General features: G+C 43.3%; 1 protein-coding gene across 3 annotated transcripts in view; it reads right to left on the bottom strand.

Moving 5' to 3' along the window:
* Nucleotides 1–16,812, bottom strand: part of LOC137442397 (cohesin subunit SA-2-like) — a 74,123-nt gene that overhangs the window by 46,653 nt on the left and 10,658 nt on the right. For all 3 annotated transcript variants that reach the window (XM_068141104.1, XM_068141114.1, XM_068141122.1), the window contains 6 exons: nt 15,600–15,676; nt 9,181–9,252; nt 4,199–4,403; nt 3,014–3,165; nt 1,568–1,641; nt 303–426 (listed from right to left, as the gene is read on the bottom strand). In XM_068141104.1, the coding sequence (XP_067997205.1) occupies nt 303–426; nt 1,568–1,641; nt 3,014–3,165; nt 4,199–4,403; nt 9,181–9,252; nt 15,600–15,676 (704 nt within the window). The remainder of the gene's footprint in view (nt 1–302; nt 427–1,567; nt 1,642–3,013; nt 3,166–4,198; nt 4,404–9,180; nt 9,253–15,599; nt 15,677–16,812) is intronic.

The following is a 16,812-nucleotide window of genomic DNA, read 5'->3' as shown; positions in this document are numbered from 1 at the left end:
AAATGCAGCCACCAAATCTAAAAGCAGAATTTTAGCCAACATTTAATGGTGCATGTGCTCAAAAGATATAGGCCACTTTACAATTCAGTAATAGCTCCTGAGGTCTCTTCCAACCTTGCTGAATCTCTGAGGGACACAGCACTACTGTGGAACTGAAAAAAAATGCTGTTATTTAGTGCTACAATGGCTTTAAAAAATAAAACCTGCAATGATTTCTTTTTAATATCCTTTTTTTTTTTGTTCTTACAACACAAATTCCACCTACTGCCCCCAGTAAGAAAAAAGTAAAATTAAAATGTTACCTTATCATACAGCATCCACCCAAAATATTTTAAGTAGCTATCATTTAAAAAAGCATCTGGGTATGTTTTCATCCAGTTTCCTGCTTCTTCAATGCAAGTTGCTCGGATTTCAGGGACCACATCGCTATGAAATTATAAAATAATACATTAAAAACATTTAATATATATTAATTGTTTGCCACATTTTTTTTCTGGCAATGCAGAAGCATCTATCACCCAAAATATTACAAATAACTTCATACTAAGATTATAAGTTAGTCTTCAATTGACAGGTGAGCAAGGGCAAGTGCAGAGTTTTGCATCTGGGAAAGAACTCCATGTACCAGTAAAGGTTGGGGATTGACCTGTTGGAGAGCAGCACAGAGGAGAGGGACCTGGCAGTCATAGTGGACAACAGAATGACCATGAGCCAGCAAAGTGCCCTAGTGGCCAAGATGGCAAATGTCATCCTGGGATGCATTAGAAGTGGTGTGGTTAGTAGGTCCAGAGAGGTTCTCCTCCCCCTCTACTCTGCCCTGGTTTGACCACATCTGGAATATTGTGTCCCATTCTGAGCCACTCAGTTCAAGAAGAACATGGAACTCCTTGAAAGAGTCCAGAGCAGAGCCACAAAAATGAATAAAGGAGAAGAACATCTCCCTCATGAGGAAAGGCTGAGGGAGCTTGGGCTCTTCAGATTGGAGGAGACTGAGAAGCAACCTCATTAATATTAATAAATATATGAGAGTGTCAGGAGGATGGAGCCAGGTTCTTCCCAGAGATGCCTAGTGACAGGACAGGGCGCAATGGTTTCAAGCTGGAGCATAGGAGGGTCCATGTAAACATAGGGAAAAACATTTTCACTGAGGGTGACAAAACACTGGAATGGACTGCCCAGAGAGGTTGTGGAGTCTCCATCTCTGGAGCCATTCAAAACCCACCTGTGTGACCTACTCTATGTGATCCTGCCCTAGCAGCAGGGTTGGAATGGATGATCCCTTCCAACCCCTAGTGTTCTGTGATTCTGTGACTGCTAAGTACAAATGTTTTATGCAATAATTACTTTGTAATTATGGATATCTTCACAAATACACTAGTCTAGAGCCAGCAGGAAGAACTTAAGAAACATACTTCAGAGTCCTTAGTAAGACTACATTCTTTAAAACAATGTAACTGCTACACTTGCCTCGTGTAGAATGTTTTAACTTGATTGTGGTGTCTGGACTATCTGAACAAGTGTTTCCTGAGAAGGCAGACACAAATCACATCTTTATTTTCATTCTTACCGGCAACGGCTTAGAAATGTCCCTTTGAAAATAGTATTCATCATGTTCTGTATCTCCAGAAGCTTATGCTCACACTGAAATACAAAGAGAACTGAACGTTAACACTGATCCCACAATTCCCTACAAAAAGAAAATTTGCATTAGTGCACTTGCATTACTGCTGTGGTGCAAATTGCTTGTGTTTACACATGGTACCACTGTGTAGCCGCACTAGCAACTGGCCATTTTGTAGCTATGACCTGATGAAAGGTTTCTCAGATACCAACTGATAGCCAGGATAACAAGGGACTTGTCTGATCTAGTCTGCCTTCATCTACCAATACAAAGAAAGATACAGCACAACTATGAAGTGATCTTCACTTACAGGTCCAAATTTCTCTTTTTATACACTTAAAACAGAGATGGAAGAAGGGCAGACAAAGGAGTTTTTAAGATGCACCTATTCCACAATAATAATAATGTATTTTAACCAAGCCCTGAAAATCTAGTGACAAACATCTGGAAACATAAGGCACCAAATAAAAACATTCTCTCATCAATAGCATCAGGAAGGGTTTCAAATTTGGGGTTTCCACCAATACACACTCTCTCTGGTTTTCCCAAAAAAAATCCCAGAGCCTCATCAGGCTCTGAGCAACCTGATCTAGTTGGGGATGTCACTGCTTACTGAAGGTGGGTTGGACTAGATGACCTCTGGAGGTTACTTCCAACCCTGTGCACTCTATGATTCTATGATCAGATTTACAATGATACCAAAAAAACACCCAAGCACTTCTTCCCTCCAACCAAGAGACAGAGACAGGCCACAGACATGCAGAGCTCACAACTGCCATTATTGGTTATAAGGTCAGGAGAGGAACTATGCTTGATGTTCATACACCAAGTCACATCTACCCTCAAGCCAGAATTACTTCTTACAGTTGTATGCCTGTGTCTAGAAGTTGTTAAGGAGCTGCCTGGCTGAGTAGGAAAGAAATGACAGAAACTGAACAGCAAGAAGATATAGGTCATACCTGAAGTTACAACCATTTTTACAATGCATTACTTAGAGAGAGGTGACAGCTGCCCCATGCCCTTTTTCATTCATTGAAATTCAGTTCAAGAACTAGCATTTTGGCTTGTATAAACATATGCAAAACTGCACTGGCACAACCCCAGAGCTACTAATGCAGTTACACGTGTTTAAGTCCATATTTGTGTAGAGATCAAAGGTTAATGATGCCAATTTAGATAAACAACTAGTAGGACAGACATCACGAAGTAACAGTACATAAGGCAGTTACTACTTCAGTCATATTTGTACCACTTAATCTAGCCAGTTACCACTGCTCTGCACTAGGCATTACATAAAAATATAAACCTCAAAGAAGAGAAGTCATCCAAAAGCAAGCTGTCAGCAGTCCCCCTTTTCACATCTTCACGCATCTCCCATACAAGACACCTAACCTCTTTCCTTTTTCTCTCTAGCTGGTCAAGTCTGTAACTGGTCTTCTTGCCACTTATCCTCTTCTTCTCCACCTCATATAATCTTTGGGCATTGTGCTTGTTGACATCAAGGTTCAGATGTATGCTTACAACCGCTGTCAGAAGTTTCATTGCTAAAAAGGAAACAAACCAAACATATTTAGCTTAGCTCAGAGATACGTAGCATAAACACATTCACTGCTTTACCACAGAAAGGATAGGGTTAGCCAAATCCAGTTTCTTATCCAAAACACAAACACTACTCAATTACAGCAATTTCTTTCAAAATAGTGTTTAGTTGAAAAGGCAGACAGGGATCAAAAAAAAGGAAAACTTAGGGATGTTCCTGGTGATTTACAAGTTTTTGCCAGAGAAGTAATTGACTGGGTTTATGTAATTTTGATTTCTCTGCAAAAGAATCTAGAGCTGTGGAACAGGTGATTTTCAGTAATAATAACAACAAAAAGACCAGTAAAACTGGTCCATAGAAGACTGGGAATTTTAATATTTTACTTAAATTGACAAAAATTCAACATCCTCTATCAATCACTAGATGGTTTGCATAGATTTCAAGTGGGTTTTTTTGAGCTTTCAAAGCAAGCCATGTACTTTAATTATACTTCAAGCGCTCTTTGCCTGGCACAAAGGGTACCTTACCAGCCTTAGGCTGGTAAACAACAACAAACAACAAAGGTAGTAGCTTTAATACTTCCATGTTGCATGAAAAAGGAGTCTTCTCTTTAGCAAAGGCACCACAACATAGCAGCTTTCCAAAGGAAGCTTTCATAGGTGAAACATTTAATGTAACCTCAGCACATTAATTAATGGAAGGAGGAAAATAACAAAGCAGAAAACTGACGGTGAAAACCAGTTACTGCAGGGGAACAAAGCATCAGAACAGAGTATAATTCTAAATTTTTTGTCAGGCATTTAAAAAATTTATTCAGGAAAAAAATAATTGTAGATCTATTTTATCTAAAGCATCCAAATCCTATTCAGATACACACTGGAATAAATATTTCTATTACGGTAAATGTACATTAGAAGGAAGGCATTGTCAATGCATAAGAAAATAACAGCTCCAGTAAAGACAGCCTTCCAATATTGTGCAGTTATGTTTGTACACAGATCAACCAAAATCTACAGCAGTTCTGTGAGTTATTTTACCTGCCAAAGTACTTGTGTGTCTAAATGCTCTGACCGTGGAGTCTGCTAAGCCTATAAGCAGTGAGATGATGGTGTCCATCAAGTAGCTATCATAGAGGATGCTGCATTGGCACTGTTGGACAAGCACTGCAATAAATTCACAGAAATTGGCCTTGAACTTCTTCCAATAAGGTCCTGTTCTGATCAGCGGGTAGTCTTCGTTGTCCTGCATAAGAAAGAAAAGTCAAGAGAAAACGCCCTGACTTTGTCAGTGTAGACTATTTACATCTCTCCCACTGAATACGAGAGAGCTTTGCTGACAGTAAGCTTCACCTCAGGCCCACCATAACTTTTTTCATGGTTATTAACCCAAACTAAGGGCACACAACCAGGTTACAAGGAAGCATAGAAGCAAAATAGCTTCATTAGATCTACACTGTTATGATAGCTCACATCTGAAAGATGAAGGCTCTGAGAAGACCTTATAGCTGCCTTCCAGTACCTGAAAGGGGCCTATTAAGAAAGCTGTGAAGGGACATTTTACAAGGGCTTGGGAGACGTGACGGTGGGAGGCTGTCTAGGGTGCAGTGATCATGAGATAGTGAAGTTTTCAATATGCAGGGAGATAGGAAGGAGCACCAACAGAACCTTTGTCAGAAAGTTCCCTGGGTAGCAGCCCTTAAGAACCAAGGAGTCCAGGATGGTTTGACCTACTTCAAACAGGAGCTCTTGAAGGCACAGGAACAGGCTGTGCCCATGTGCCAAAAGATGAGCCTCTGGGGCAGGTGACTGGCCTGGATGAGCAAGCAGCTCCTCAAGGAATTAAGGAAAAAAAGAGGGTGTATCGCCTTTGGAAGGAGGGGAAGGCTTCTCCTGATATGTTTAAGGATGTTGTTAGATTATGCAGGAGAAAAATTAGAGCAGCAAAGGCCCAGTTAGAACTTAAACTGGCCAGAAAGATAATAAAAAGCATTTTTATAAATATATTAATGCTAAAAAGAGGGGCAAGAAGAACCTCCATTCATTATTGGACCTGGAGGGGAACACTGTAACTAAAGACGAGGAAAAGGCTGAGGTTCACTGTGACTCAACAAGTTCTTTGCTAGTTGGTCAAACACATTCTCAGACATAATCTAAGGTGTGGCTTCACACCCAGAATAACCTTGTGTACTTATAAAGTGCACTTCATGGACTTCTCCTGTAACTTTGTTTCCTAAGCACAGGAACCACCGCTTTCTTGAAAAATAAGTGCACAGACTGATGTCAGAGATGCCTATAACCCAAAGTACACTGGATATCTGGAATCTGGGATGTGTTCCTGATCAAGTTGTGAGAGTCAGATCAGAAGCTAACAGTAGTAGCAACTGCAAAGACAGAATAAGGAAATGCCCAGAAGGTCCCAGTTAATGCTTCTTCACCATGACACAGACAACAGAAAGACAACTTCAGGAAACATCCACTATACCTTTGTAGCTTACTCCTCACTTGCTGAAAAGCAACACAAATATAGAAAGACATCTCACTTTTCAAGAGGATTTATGTTGTTCATGACTATTGTATTGGTAACATGTATTCTGTAGGTAGACAGCACAATGGGCACAGCACCTATATTTAAGCACTTATCCTGGGATTCTCTTAGATTTTCTCCATAACCAGTACAAGGAAGCAACTCTGCTTCCAGAAACTATGTCACATGTTCTTCCAGAGAACTATTCAAATCACTCAGCTGAGGCTCCTGCTCTGACTTATGGAAGTGTTTACTTCTTCTATACAGAGACTATGGAAAGAGGAAACTCTAAGTGCAAACAAGGAGTTAAGACAAATTACCCACAACGCTGTAGGCATTGCATGAAAAAGCTGTTTCTGTTCTCAGAATGCTATTCCAATCGAACATTTATGTTTGTAAGCAAACATTTTGATGAAATAAGCCTTTGAACAAATCTGCCTGGCAAAATCTCTGTGCATAAACATACACGTGTGTGTAGAGCTTGTTGGAAGGGATGGGGAACGCTCTTGAGCCCCACTGCAAGTTAATATACACAAGTCTGTTTGAAATGCTGATGTCTCTTCCACATCAGAAACAGAAACTTCAGAAGCATGAGTGTGTTCACCCAAACAAGAGGTCTGAAGAAGATCAGGTGAAGCAGGCTGTTATAAAATGCAATAGTGGTTTGTGATTTGTGTTGGGGAATTCATCTTTAGGAGTGTAGTCTCAAGGCTGGACAGTTGGCTTGTTTTGAGAACAGAAAGCAAATGTTCAGACTGTTTTGGTTTTAACGAGGAGCCTTGTACGAATCTTCCCAAAGCCATGCAATGCTTATCTTGGATAAGGAAGGCCTGGACACAGCTGCACTCATGAAAGACTTCTTTGTACTTGTGTGAGAAGACGAACCTTATCTGTGACCCCCACTACAAGGAAAGTTACTGCTCAAGAAGCCCAAGAAGTTGCTAGAACTCATTATCATATCCCTGCCTTCTACTAAGCATAAGCATGCATATGTAGATGATGCACCTATATAAAGAAAAGTTAGGATTTGTAAGTTGCTTTTTGGCAGAGACTGGAGGTATCTGTGGGGGGAAAGTCTCTGCAGCCTAGCACGCTGTTTCTCTCTCTTTATTTTTCCCTGATGCTTGCTCGCTTCTGTTTTAATGAACAACTCTCACAAGAAACTTGGAAATTTTCTTGTGCAGTCTATTTATAACACAGACTTCAAAAAGTTACTCAAGGTTACTCAAGGAACTAACTCAGAAGGTTCCTTGGGAAATAGCACTTAAAAACAAAGGGGTCCAGGAGAGCCGGACCTACTTCAAGGAAGAACTCTTGAAGGCGCAGGAACAGGCTGTGCCAATGTGCCGGAAGATGAGCCGCCGGGGCAGACGGCCAGCCTGGATGAGTAATGAACTTCTAAATGAACTAAGGGAAAAAAAGAGGGTGTGCCATGTTTGGAAGAAAGGTGAGGCAACCCACCGAATGTTTAAGGATGTTGCTAGATCATGTAGGAAGAAAATTAGGGAGGCAAAAGCACATTTAGAGCTTAGACTGGCCTCTGCTGTGAAGGACAACAAAAATCCTTCTATAAATATATTAATAGCAAGAGGAAGGGCAAGGACAACCTCCACTCCTTGGTGGACACGGAAGGGAATGTTGTAACAAAGGATGAGGATAAGGCAGAGGTACTTAACACCTTCTTTGCCTCAATTTTTGGTAGCAGGAAAGAATGACTTCCAGACAGCTGTCCTGCAGAGCTGGCAGATGGAGCCAGGGAGCAGCATAGTTCCCCTGTGTTCGAGGGGGAGATAGTTAGAGATCTCCTCAGCCGCTTGGATCCTCACAAAGTCCATGGGACCAGATGGGATCCATCCTAGGGTCCTGAGAGAGATGGCAGATGAGTTGGCCAAGCCACTCTCCATCATTTTTCAACAGTCCTGGGTCACCAGTGAGGTCCCAGATGACTGGAAGCTGGCCAACGTGATGCCCATCCACAAGAAGGGCCAGAAGGAGGAACCAGGGATTACAGACCTGTCAACCTGACCTCAGTGCTCTGCAAGATTACGGAACAAGTCATCTTGAGTGATGATGACTTACACAGCACTTACAGGATGGACAAGGGATCGGGCCCAGCCAACATGGATTTAGGAAGGGCAGGTCCTGCCCAACCAATCTGATCTCCTTCTATGATCAGGTGACCCGCCTGGTGGATATGGGGAGGCCTGTGGATGTAGTCTACCTGGACTTCAGCAAGGCCTTTGACACCGTCCCCCACAGCAAACTCCTGGCCAAGCTGTCAGCCCATGGCTTGGACGGGAGCACACTGCGTTGGGTTAGGAACTGGCTGCAGGGCCAAGCCCAGAGAGTGGTGGTGAATGGTGCCACATCCAGCTGGCAGCCAGTCACTAGTGGTGTGCCACAGGGATCAGTGCTGGGCCCCATCCCGTTCAACATCTTTATTGATGATCCAGTTAAGGAGATAGAGTCTACCATCAGTAAATTTGCGGACAACACCAAGCTGGGGGCAGGAGTTGATCTGCTGGAGGGTAGAGAGGCTCTGCAGAGGGACCTCAACAGGTTGGACAGATGGGCAGAATCCAACGGCATGAGATTTAACACATCCAAGTGCCGGGTTCTGCACATTGGCCACAACAACCCCATGCAGTGCTACAGGCTGGGCTCAGAGTGGCTGGAGAGCAGCTAGGTAGAGAGGGACCTGGGGGTGCTGGTCGATGGTAGGCTGAACATGAGCCTGCAGTGTGCCCAGGCAGCCAAGAGGGCCAATGGCATCCTGGCCTGCATCAGGAATAGTGTGGCCAGCAGGAGCAGGGAGGTCATTCTGCCCCTGTACACTGCACTGGTTAGGCCACACCTTGAGTACTGTGTCCAGTTCTGGGTCCCTCAGTTTAAGAACGATGTTGAGTTGCTGGAACGTGTCTAGAGAAGGGCAACAAAGTTAGTGAGGGGTTTGGAACCCAAGCCCTATGAGTAGAGGCTGAGGGAGCTGGGGCTGCTCAGCCTGGAGAGGAAGAGACTCAGGGGTGACCTTATTGCTTTCTACAACCACCTTAGGGGAGGTTGAGGACAGGCAGGGGCTGGTCTCTTCTCCCAGGCAGCCAGTACCAGAACAAGAGGACACAGTCTCAAGCTGTGCCAGGGGAGGTTTAGGCTGGAAGTTAGGAACAAGTTCTATACAGAAAGAGTGATTGCCCATTGGAATGGGCTGCCAGGGGAGGCGGTAGAGTCACCATCATTGGAGGTGTTCAGGAGGAGACTTGACAGGGTGCTTGGTTGCATGGTTTAGTTGATTAGGTGGTGTTGGATGATAGGTTGGACGCGATGATCTTGAAGGTCTCTTCCAACTTGGTTTATTCTGTTCTATTCTAAATACATGATTATCTCCATCCACTAGCTCAGAATTGAAGATGACTCATTCTGATGTGTTCACCTACACGGGAAATGGGAAATGTAGCCACAGATATATTACAATTACAGAGAAGTACAAGAGTCCTACCGTGTCCACTGGCCAGGTAACCGTCAGGATCCAAGGATAGGCCATGAATTTCTTGTACTGCAACCCAGTTTCCTGCAATGCATGAGACAGAATCATAACCATAGAATCAATAAGGTTGGAAAAGACCTCAAAGATCATCAAGTCCAACCTGTCACCCAACACCTCATGGCTACTAAACCATGGCACCAAGTAGGATAGGATAGGATAGGATAGGATAGGATAGGATAGGATAGGATAGGATAGGATAGGATAGGATAGGATAGGATAGACCATGTCAAATCCCCTCTTGAACACCTCCAGTGGTACCAAAACAGATCACATCCTACCTAGTTTAGCTTATTTTCTTCAAAGAAGTATCCAGCTATGACCTCACTACCTGATACATACTCCCAGACAAAGTTTTAAGACAAAGTTTTAAGACCTTTTGGATGAAACAGCACAGTCAGTTCACAAAGACATAAGCCTCACAGGTCATGCACCATATTTAAAAGGCTATTAAAACATAAGACAACTCCTATTACAAGTTGCTCATACAATCTAATGCATGAAGCAATCCAATTCCTTCTCATCTTGGAACATTTTATTTATAACCAATGACAGAAGAAGAACACACTTTTATACAAATACTGAGTTTTTCTTCCTGCAATTAAGAGGCAACTTGGATGTAAAATGTGTGAATCAACATGCACAACATGTAATCCTCATTATTATTTCTAAGATACAGCTCCTCAGCAAGGCTAAGTGTATAGTCCTTTCCAACATTCAGTAAGCAGTAAAACATCTAAACTCTAGAAAACTATTCCAATGTTTTCAAACTACAGAGAAATGCTTTCAGCATTAGTGTGACTTCATTTAGAGATGTTTTCTCAATTCTGCAATTATTCCAAGACAAAATAAATCTATAGTTCTTTATTAGGTGAGGCACAAGAATCTCTATCCCCATCTGGCTGTACCCTTATGCATCAAACTTAACTCTTCCATTACTACACATTTCAGCAACAAAATAGGAAAAGGAATGAAACCTGCAAAAGAATAAAGCTGCAAGCAAGAACATGCCAATACAAGAAAATTAGAGGCAAGAAGAAGAATAGTCTAAGAAAGAGGGAAGGACAAGCCTATCTCACCACTGATGAGTAGCTGGAGAGCAGCCAGGCAAAAAGGGACCTGGGGGTACTGGTTGACAGAAGGCTGAACATGAGACAGCAGTGTGCCCAGGTGGCCAAGAAGGCCAATGGCATCCTGGCCTGTATCAGAAACAGCATGGCCAGCAGGACCAAAGAAGTCATTGTGCCCCTGTACTCAGGACTGGTTAGGCCACACCTTGAGTACTGTGTTCAGTTCTGGGCCCCTCAGTTTAAGAAGGACATTGAGACACTTGAATGTGTCCAGAGAAGGACAACAGAGCTGGTGAGAGGCCTTGAGTACAAGCCCTATGAGGAGAGGCTGAGGGAGCTGGGATTGTTTAGCCTGGAGAAGAGAAGGCACAGGGAACACCTTATTGCTGTCTACAACTACCTGAAAGGAGGTTGTTAGCCAGGTGGGGATTGGTCTCTTCTCCCAGGCAACCAGTGGCAGAACAAGAGGACACAGTCTCAAGCTGTACCAGGGATAGTTTAGGCTCAAGGTGAGGAGAAAGTTCTTCACTGAGAGAGTAACTGGCCAGTGGAATGGACTGCCCAGGGAGGCGGTGCAGACACCATCCCTGGAGGTGTTTAAAAAAAAGACTGGATGAGGCACTCAGTGCCATGGCTTAGTTGATTAGATGGTATTGGGTGATAGGTTGGACTTGATCTCAAAGGTCTTTTCCAATCTGGTTGATTCTGTGAGTACTATAACCCACAAACATATAAATGCCTCAATGACCATAATAAAGCCATTCTCTGCTTCCAATTCCAGTGCAAGCTTTCATAGAATCACAGAAGGACTGCAATTGAGAGGTTGTCTTTAAGATCATTTAACCAAATGTCACCTACTCAAGCAAGGTCAGACAGAGCAAGCTGCCCAGTACCATGTGTGACCAGTACCCCAACACCTGCTAATGTGGTTAGCATAACTAACACCATCTGATGAAGCAAGCAGCCATTCTCTGTAACCAAGCAGGTCACATATCCATTTCCTTTCCCTCATTATCAGGCCCTGAAGGCCCTGTGAACCAAGCAGACAAATCAAATAGATTTCTTCTTCCACTCACTGCTGACCTCAATGTTCCTGGGCACCAAGCTGATCACTCCCTTACCTACTGGCCTTGAAGGCCCCAGGGACCCAGCCACCCCAAAGGTGATGGTTACGGTGACACTGTCCCAGAAAATGAAATTGTCACAACACCCAGAACACTGTCCATCAAATCATGTGGTTGCAAGGCCTAAATGGGGAACTTGGACAAGTGGCAAGGATACCTCCACTATCATCTGTTTCCTCCAAGGACTGAGTGATTTGTATTCTTCTATATGATTTTCAAGTCTCAATTATGACTGTTATATTGATACAGCAAATCACACATTAAGATTTGACCTGAACTGGAGAAGGTCCAGGTGATGAGAAAAGCTATGCTGTATAACAAATTCCATATTACTCAAGTGAGTAATAAACTTGTGGAAATCCTGTGCTATACCAACCATAACATCCTGTTACTAAATCTTGACTTGTAACTACAATTAGTGCCTTCATTATTCTACCAAGGATCCCTAAAAGAACCTATCTGTCCCCTCAGTGTCAGGAGACACTATGTGCCATCAGCTTTGTAATATCTTCACAGATTGGAGACTCCACAACCCCTCTGGGCAACCTATTTCACTGTTTGACCACCCTCATAGTAAAAGAGGTTTCTTGTGTTCAGGTGAAATTTCATGCACTTCAGTTTCTGCTCACTGCCCATCTAAGGTAGTGGTGTAGCAGGTTATTCCTTCCCAGGTTCATGGGATTTCCTGTTACAGAACTTCATGAGGTTGCCTTCTGCTCAACTCTTCAGTCTATTCACAGAATTACAGAATGGTAGAGGTTGGAAGAGACTTCTGGAGATCATCAAGTCCAACCCCCCCGCCAAGCCAGGTTCACCTGAAGAAAGCTACACAAGAACATGTCCAGGCAGGTTTTGAATGTGTCCAGAGGTGAAGACTCCACTACTGAGAGGCAGCCTGTTCCAGTGCTCCAGCATCCTTAAAGAAGTTCCTCCTCATATTTAGATGGAACTTCTTATGTTTGAGTTTGTGCCCCTTACCTCTTGGTCCCATCACCACATGCCACTGAAAAAAGACAGGTGCCATCCTCCTGACACCCAGCCTTTAAGAATTTATAGCCACTTAAGAGATTATGCCTCAGTCTTCACTTTTCCAGACTAAAAAAGACCAAATCCTCTTGGTCTTTTCTCATGAGGAAGATGTTCTATTCCTCTAATCATCTTTGCAGGCCTTTTCTACTCCCTCCCCAGCAAGTCCCTGTCCTTCTCAAACCAGGGAGCCCAGAAATGGACACAGTATTCCAGATGTGGCCTTATTAGGACAGAGTAGAGGGGGAGGATAATTTCCCTCAACCTCTTCTTGATTCACCCCAGAATGCCATTTGCCTTCTTGGCCACAAGGGCACATTGCTGGCTCATGGTCATCCCGTTGTCCATCAGGTTGTTCTCTCCAGAGCTGCTCTCCAACAGATCAGCCCCCAGTTTGTAGCGATCCATGGGCTTGTTCTTCCCCAGCTACAGCTCTTTACACTTGCCCTTAATGAATTTAATTTGATTTGATTTCTCCCTGCCCAGCTCTCCAGCCTGTCCAGGCCATGCTGGATGGCAGTGCAGCCTTCTGGCATGTCAGTCACTCCTCCCAGATTGGTATTATCAGTAAATTCGCTGAAGATACAGTCTACCACTTCTAGATCATTGCTGAATATATTGAACAGGGCTGGACCCAGTACCAACCCTGTACTTCAACCAGTTTCAAATCCATCTTACTGCCCAATCATCCAATCCATACTTAAGCTTGGCTGCAAGGGTCCCATGGGAGTGTCAAAAGCCTTGCTGAAGTCCACCACCTCCCCCCTCATCTATCCATCTGCTGTTCAGGTCCCGCTGAACAACAGAACAACCACCTGGTGAACAACAACCTGGTCTAGCAGCTACTCCTCTTGGTTTTGAATCTTCTGCAAATTTGCTATTAGTAAATCACCTAATAACTGCAGTTAACATAAAAATGGTTAATATTAATCATAACATATCAAACAAGGTGACAGATGCTGTCTTTAAAAATACTTAACTCTGTCTAATAATTTAAGAAGGTTTTTAAGATTCAGTTTATTTTAAAAACACAGAATTTCAGAATCCACTACATTTAGAACTAAAGAAAAAATGGGGGGGTGGGGAGAGAAAGACACTGAGTATGTAACACAGAGACTGTTGTTTCCTTTCATCAATAAAATGCTTCATAATAACAGCACACCAAAATACTGCCCGCAAAAAACAGTTACTTTGTTTTTACAGCATGCAGAATACACCTTCTAAAGCAACTGCTTCTAAAGCTGGGGGCAAGAGTTGATCTGCTGGAGGGTAGAGAGGCTCTGCAGAGGGACCTCGACAGGTTGGACAGATGGGCAGAGTCCAACAGCATGAGATTTAACACATCCAAGTGCCAGGTTCTGCACATTGGCCACAACAACCCCATGCGGTGCTACAGGCTGGGGTCAGAGTGGCTGGAGAGCAGCCAGGCAGAGAGGGACCTGGGGGTGCTGGTTGATGGTAGGCTGAACATGAGCCTGCAGTGTGCCCAGGCAGCCAAGAGGGCCAATGGCATCCTGGCCTGCATCAGGAATAGTGTGGCCAGCAGGAGCAGGGAGGTCATTCTGCCCCTGTATACTGCACTGGTTAGGCCACACCTTGAGTACTGTGTCCAGTTCTGGGCCCCTCAGTTTAGGAAGGATGTTGACTTGCTGGAATGAGTCCAGAGAAGAGCAACAAAGTTGGTGAGGGGTTTGGAACACAAGCCCTATGAGGAAAGACTGAGGGAGCTGGGGTTGCTCAGCCTGGAGAAGAGGAGACTCAGGGGAGACCTTATTGCTCTCTACAACTACCTGAAAGGAGGTTGTAGACAGGCGGATGATGGTCTCTTCTCCCAGGCACCCAGTACCAGAACAAGAGGACACAGTCTCAGGCTGCACCAGGGGAGGTTCAGGTTGGATGTTAGGAAGAAGTTCTATACAGAAAGAGTGATTGCCCATTGGAATGGGCTGCCCAGGGAGGTGGTGGAGTCGCCGTCATTGGAGGTGTTCAGAAGGAGACTTGACGGGGTGCTCGGTGCCATGGGTTAGTTGTTTAGGTGGGTTGGATTGGTTGATGGGTTGGACACGATGATCTTGAAGGTCTCTTCCAACCTGGTTTGGTTTATTCTAATAAAGGTTTATTCTAATACCTTTTTGCCGACCAGGACAGATTAAAAGGTTACAGAGCTGTAACACATACAGGCTGATGATAACAATAATCACATTTTTGTAACTTCCAGAGTACTTATCCTATGAGCGCTCTTCAGGGCTTATTGAGTTGGGAAAGAAGTGACAGATTACTAATTCATATGGCCAGACACATATCTGATCATTTCTGTCAAAAAATTAGCCTGAGCACTACTACACTTCAAAAATGAAGAAAAACACTTGGCAAATTCATCCTCTGTGGGAATTCCTACAGCAGCTGGTCTTTGAGAGATACTCAATTAAATAAGGCTGACGGCTGCTGCTTGACAAATCAATTCAGAGGTGGCAAATGCAGAAAAAAGGTGGAGAAACAATCACGAGAGTAATGCAGAAAATTTGATGTTGGCATAATCAGTCAAGAAGCAGAGAAACAGTGTTGTAAAACTGCACTTTTTTTAACAATCCCCAAGAAAGTAGATATTCACGATTGCATTGAGAATTACCTACAAATGAGAAATTTCATCTTTCATATCTCATAACACAGTTATGAAAATTCACAGTAAAACAAAAAGGAAAATACCCAAATACAAACATCAGCTAAAAAATACCATTAAATTAGCTCCCCAGTAACAGACAATGGTATTTTTCAAAGGACCTATCAACGAAATACCAAAGGAACTGTTTGCCAGCAGCAATTTTAACCTTTATAAAGTCACTATCAAAACAACTCATAAGAGAAATCCAGATTCAGGAAGGCTGCAGTTAGGTAACCCTAATACAACTCTGAAAGTCTGAAGTGACTTAAAATAAAATAAAATCCTGCTGCTGCTAAAATGAGTCATTACAACACCAAATTTCTCAATTGTGGGAGAAAAAAAAGGAAAAAAAAAAACCAAGGGACTATTTTCCTAAATTAAGGAAACAGGACACAGTTCCTGATAAGCAGCAGGAGCTCTCTTCAGCTTAGTTATTAAGGTAGAGCCTGTTGTTCACATACAAAAGGCATGCAAATTCAAAGCTGTGCCTACCTCATCAAAAGTCTCTGTCATTTTTCGCATGACATCCTTCTTGCGTAAACTCTGAAACATCTCTGCCGTTACCATGCCTAGAAAAGTAATGTTTTGACAAGAAGAATTACCAACAACCCTATTATATGCATCAAGTCCAAATCGCAGTAGGGGCTTCATTTTAAATTTAGAAACACCAAGGAATGGGGACTCTGTTTTATTTCTGTTTACACTGGTACAGGCTACCTATATACAGGGAGACACACAATTTCATTTGTAGTAGGAAATACAGATGAACCAAAACAGAAATTCATGTCAGAGAAATCTGCCCTGTGCTGTCTGGTATGGCCATTTTCTCTGTCCATTGACTTACTTCAAGGATTTACTACCATTTTGCCTATGGCTAGTCAAAGGCCCCAAAGCATTTCCCATAAGACAAGGCATATTTGTCAAAGACCTGGAAAAAAAGTGAAGTGTAAAAGGTACATTCTAGCTGTTTAAATACACCACAAAGTTTCAAACTAACAGAATAGTCTTCCTAAAAACTCCTACTTGCAATCCTGAAGTATTTTGCTAGTAGACTGTTCCCAGAAGTCACTGTCTCAATCCTTGTTATGAAACAGTAACCAAAAAGCAGGCAAGAGATGGCTTTTCCAGCCACCAAAGCAGGGAGCTTTTGCCTGAGAGGGGCAAAAGAATGACACTCACACAAATAGATTGAAAAAGTGATGGAAAGTTTAAATGGAAAGTAGTAAGTGTTTTACAGAAGCTACTAGCATAGTGACAAAAGAATCCCAAAGTGTACAGAATCCCTTATAGCACACCCAAAAAACTCCCAACACTTTGCTTTTCTCCACCTGAGGGTGTACCCAAAACCCCCATGGCTCCTTCTTGCCCCTCCCCCCACTCCCCCCAACTGCTAGGTTAGTCTCAGGCTGGCCAGGTCTGAGATTGTCCCCCGCCTTCTCCTGGCATTAGGCCTAACCAGGCCTAAGAGGCCTTGAGATTACTCCCCCACTATTACCCAATAGGCAGCATCTCCACAGGAGCAGAAAGGGAAGAAAGAAGAAGAGAATGACTTTGCAGATGGATTTTTAGGGTGCAGAATATTATGGTTATGAAATAAGCTACTTCCTGTGTCCACCTGCTGGGTTGGACCCTCTGGACACCAGAAATGTAGTTTATGTGGCAGTAACAGAAGGCACCCAGCATAAACTGCCACAACTAGCTGTTT

The sequence above is a fragment of the Melanerpes formicivorus genome, unplaced genomic scaffold, assembly GCF_026170545.1.
Source record: "Melanerpes formicivorus ecotype bairdi unplaced genomic scaffold, bMelFor1.0.p_v2 SCAF_1, whole genome shotgun sequence".
Lineage (NCBI taxonomy): Eukaryota > Metazoa > Chordata > Aves > Piciformes > Picidae > Melanerpes > Melanerpes formicivorus.
Note: the sequence above shows the minus strand (reverse complement) of the source record. Positions and strands in the feature narration are given on the sequence as shown.